Below are 4,807 nucleotides of genomic sequence, written 5' to 3'. Positions count from 1 at the left end.
AGGGCGTTACCAACAGAGCTCATTAACATAAACAGCTCTTCTGAACGGAAGTCAGAGCAGGCAGAACTAGAAAATGGGAAATTTTATTATCTGAGAATTATTTTGTGCTTTAAATTGATTGAACACGGTCTGTATAGCCCACAGACATACGACCCACATTGGTCTCCTTTAAAGTTGTAGTTTTAAGCATTCATAGTGTCTTAAATTCTGTTCATTCTGTACGTTTCCCTCTGTTAAGGTATGGATTTGACAGAGAGCGCAGCAAACAGGCGCTGGAGCTTGGAGGAGGAGAGTTCGGTGCGACCTTGGAGCAGCTTCTCCTCCAGGTTTACAGCGAACGTTTCGGACAGAAAACCGTCTCCCCCGTTGACCTCCAGGGCGTCCCGATGGACGAGTGTTTAAACCTGAGGCAGGAGGAAGCCGTGGCCCTCGATGCTATTTACGGCGACCGCTTTAAGGAGCGTATCCCCAACTCGGTGTGGGCCGTGTCCCTGGATCTCCCGTTCCTGTCCGAAAAGGCTCCCAAGAGCATCGGAGAGGCCAGAAACGGAGGGGGAGCCGCGCACGTTCGGGGAGTCTGCAGATTTTATTTAAAAGATCAGGGGTGCCGCTTCGGAGACAAATGCAAGTTCAGACACGAACTCCCAGGAAAAGGGAGGTCGGGGGCTGGTCCCGCAGACCCGAAGGGCCCGAGCCAACCGRGCTTCAGCAGCTATTCCCCTCCTGAGTATGAGCTGGAGGTTCGCTTCCYCAGAGGAAACCGTTACCCCCACCAGGCGCCGATCGTCGCCTTCAGCACCAACGACGAGTGTGTCGGGGCCGCGGGGAGACTCTGCGTCACGGAGAAGTTATTCGAGGAGGCTCTGGCTGCAGCCAGGTGCTGCGAGCCCGTCGTTTACACTCTCATAACCTTATGTGAGGACGAGCTCCGTATGAAGGAGCTGCTGGCTGTCAGCCACCACAAATACAGCTCACCGCCACCTGTAGTGGGACCTCCGCAGCCTCGGCCCGCCGCGGCGAAGAGCAGGAGCGTGGACAGCAGGAGTAATTCCACGAACAGCAGGAGGACCGCTCCGCTCTCCAACCACACACCCACAGAGCGTGAGTCATCMACACGCAGGCTTGTCTGACTTTTACTATATCTGTAGTTGTGTTTGATCCGGTTCGAAGCTCTCTTTACGTTTGTCCTTAAAGTGGAAGAGACGGAGAAGCTGGACGAGCGGGACGAGGACKTGGAGGTCCGAGCTGTCCCGGTTGAGAGCGAAAGCTACGTCAACCTGAAGAAGAGCATGGCGGACAAACACAGTCAGAAACTGGACAGCGTTTTACAGGAGAACAAAAAGCTTTGCAGAGAATTCCAGAAAAAACAAGTAAAATCAACATTTTATATATGTTTTTATCACAKTCTGTCAAACGCAGATATTTTGTTATAATGTTGTCTTTTTTTTAACAACCCAGTCATCCAGACGCTTCAGGTCCATGCTGGAGCAGAGGAAGAACCTCCCGGCTTGGCAGGAAAAAGAGCATATTCTGGATGTGTTGGAGCATTGCCAGGTGCTGGTGATCAGCGGGATGACTGGGTGGGTGCAGGACGGAGTTTTAATGAGTTTAAAACCTTATTGTGCAAACGCTTTAACTGTATTTAAAATTAGTTCACTATTAAGCTCTCTTAAATTCTTTTAAAAAAGACATTTCCCTATTTTAGTCTTCTTACTCAGCTTTAAGCTATCATTGGCTTACTTWTAACTTTCTGTTCTTGTTCTGTCACTTTTATGCTACGTTCACACCGAACGCGTTTTGAGCGGCCAAAAGGCGCAAAACGTCTCTCGTTGGACGCACTATTTTCAGACCGAAGAACGCACTAGTGTTCAGACAGAACAAGCGGCAGCAGCGAGGTGTGGGAGGAACGTGTCCTCGGCAGGTGAAATAAAGAGAAAATAAAAGAAAATGGCTTTAATTTATTTACTAAAAAGCAAGCAAACGTTGTGCACAGCAGATAATTAACTCACCAGATGATTAAGAGGCGATTTGTTCGGTTAGTTTCGTCACTCCCTTCCTTGCGCGCCGCCCAAAACGTATGTGACACACGACCCCTAGAGGCGTGTCCTCATAGACTTTGCATGTAAATCGGCCGCTCCTGCTGCTCAAAACGCGTTCGGTGTGAACGTACCGTTAGTATTTAGCATCTTTTTGACACTTTTAGAATTTAGCTCCCATTTTACTTATTTTTGGATGTTAGCTATAATTTTGCTCATTTTAGCTTTAGCACCTGTTTTGCTTCTTTAAGATTTTAGCTACAGTTTTAATGTTTTTAGCTTTAGCATCTGTTTTGCTTCTTTTAGATTTTAGCTAGTTTTAATGTTTTTAGCTTTAGCATCTGTTTTGCTTTTAGATTTTAGCTACAGTTTTAATGTTTTTAGCTTTAGCATCTGTTTTGCTTCTTTTAGATTTTAGCTACAGTTTTAATGTTTTTAGCTTTAGCATCTGTTTTGATTCTGTTAGATTTTAGCTACAGTTTTAATGTTTTTAGCTTTAGCATCTGTTTTGATTCTGTTAGATTTTAGCTACAATTTCGATCGTTTTAGCTTCATCGTTTTGTTTCTTTTAGGTTGTTCATTTCTTTTTGCTAGTTTTAGTTACTGTTTGGCTCATTTTAACTTGAACATGTTTTTTTATATTTTAAGCTTAAGTCTTGCTGATGTTAACACGTTTTGTTAATTTTGGTGACAGCTTTGCTAATGTTAGCCATAGCATCTAGTTTCCTACTCTTAGCTACTCTTTTTTTTTTTTTTATTTTAGCGACTCAGGTGTCATCAGTTGTTTGAAAGCTTCATTTAATTTCTCTACTTCTAAAAAGGCCCGTTTTTCACCTTTTTAAGCTCATCATTCATCAACAGAAATAAAACTTGAGGATTGAATTTTTCCTTCTCGTAGGTGCGGTAAGACGACTCAGATTCCTCAATTCATTCTGGACGCCTCGCTGAGCGGCGCGGCGGAGCAGGTGGCCAACATCCTCTGCACCCAGCCTCGCCGCATTTCTGCCATTTCTGTGGCTCAGAGAGTCGCGCAGGAGCGAGCCGAGAGCCTGGGGAACTCTGTGGGCTACCAGATCCGCCTGGAGAGCGTCAGGGTACGGTTACGTCCCACGCAGGGATGGGCGGGGTCCTGTCATTCCTGATTGGTGTAAATAGTTGCACAGCTTTAATTTTCTCAGTAAATTCATCTCTTTGTTAGTCGTCGGCCACCAGACTGCTGTACTGCACCACCGGAGTGCTGCTGAGGAGGCTGGAGGGCGAGCCGGACCTCAGAGGCGTCACACACGTCATCGTGGACGAGGTGCACGAGCGAACAGAGGAGAGGTGTGTGCGATCTGCTCATCATTTATTCTGAGCTGAGTTTTCATGTATTTTGACCGTTTTCTCTAAACGACCTACGTTCAGTGACTTCCTGCTGTTGGTGCTGAAGGACTTGATCGCACAAAGATCAGACCTGAAGGTTATTCTGATGAGCGCCACTCTTAATGCCAACCTCTTCTCTGAGTTTTTCTATAACTGTCCGTCTGTCCACATACCAGGTAATCCCGTTAATCTGCATCAAACCTGCAAATTACAGAAATCCAGTGCCTCATTTCTAACGTGTTATTTATTTTTATCTTAAGGTCGTACCTTCCCTGTTGACCAGTTTTTTCTTGAGGATGCAATCGCTAAAACTGGGTAAGAAAACACATCTTTCTTAAGATGTATTTTATCTATCTATATATCTGCGCGGTAAAGCACATCACACAGATACATCCTGGTATAGTGAAGTATAATGTGTGTCTTTCTGTATGTTGTGTACTATGTGTTAATTATATGTAAAGTATCTGTATAGTGTTAATACTAGAGAGACACGAACAGCCGAAAACAAATTCCTTGTGTGTGTCAACATAATTGGCCAATAAATCTGATTCTGATAAAAACTGGAGAATCTGCAGTTTCTGCTGAAATTTATTATTAAGGAAGCCGAATAATAAAATAATAATAATAATAATAAAAAAACAGACCAAAAGGAAAATGGGCAAAACACCGTCTGAAAGTTTAAATTTGCAAAACCAGACCCAAGTGCCAATATTTGCTCAATTAGCTAAAAGCTAAAATTTAGAAAATAATTTAAAAAACAATGGCTACAACTAAAAGTGACAGTATAGTAGCTAAAAGTTGCAAAACAATGGCTAAAAGTAGCTAATTATTGGATGAAAGTAGCTAAATGATGGTTAATGGTAGCCAAACAATGCTACAACTAAAAGTGGCAAAATAGTGGCTAAAAGTTACACAACGATGGCTAAAAGTAGCAAACTTATAGCTGAAAGTAGCTAAATGATGGCTAACAGTAGCAAAATAATAGCTGAAAGTAGCTAAATGATGGCCAATAGTAGCAAAATAATAGCTGAAAGTAGCTAAATGATAGCTAATAGTAGCAAAATTATAGCTGAAAGTAGTTAAATGATGGCTAATAGCAGCAAAATAATAGCTGAAAGTGGATAAATGATGGCTAATAGTAGCAAAATAATAGCTGAAAGTAGCTAAATGATGGCTAATAGCAGCAACATAATTGCTGAAGATAGCTAAATTATGCTAATATTGGCAAAATAATAGCTGAAGGTAGCTAAATGATGGATAATAGTAGCAAAATAATAGCTGAAAGTAGCTAAATGATGGCTAATAGCAGCAAAATTGTAGCTGAAAGTAGCTAAATGATTGATAATAGTAGCAAAATAATAGCTGAAAGTAGCTAAATGATGGCTAATAGCAGCAAAATAATAGCTGAA

The 4,807-nt window shown here is 42.6% G+C and overlaps 1 protein-coding gene across 1 annotated transcript in view; it reads left to right on the top strand.

Annotated features, from left to right (window-relative positions):
- dhx57 (DEAH (Asp-Glu-Ala-Asp/His) box polypeptide 57) overlaps nt 1-4,807 on the top strand; it is a 23,629-nt gene that overhangs the window by 5,207 nt on the left and 13,615 nt on the right. The window contains exons 5-11 of the mRNA XM_014019838.1: nt 239-1,101; nt 1,195-1,370; nt 1,459-1,580; nt 2,935-3,130; nt 3,235-3,359; nt 3,441-3,574; nt 3,659-3,713. Of these exons, the coding sequence (XP_013875292.1) occupies nt 239-1,101; nt 1,195-1,370; nt 1,459-1,580; nt 2,935-3,130; nt 3,235-3,359; nt 3,441-3,574; nt 3,659-3,713 (1,671 nt within the window). The remainder of the gene's footprint in view (nt 1-238; nt 1,102-1,194; nt 1,371-1,458; nt 1,581-2,934; nt 3,131-3,234; nt 3,360-3,440; nt 3,575-3,658; nt 3,714-4,807) is intronic.

The sequence above is a fragment of the Austrofundulus limnaeus genome, unplaced genomic scaffold (assembly GCF_001266775.1).
Source record: "Austrofundulus limnaeus strain Quisiro unplaced genomic scaffold, Austrofundulus_limnaeus-1.0 Scaffold234, whole genome shotgun sequence".
NCBI lineage: Eukaryota > Metazoa > Chordata > Actinopteri > Cyprinodontiformes > Rivulidae > Austrofundulus > Austrofundulus limnaeus.
The sequence above is the reverse complement of the archived record's forward strand: the minus strand, read 5'-3'. Positions and strand labels throughout refer to the sequence as shown.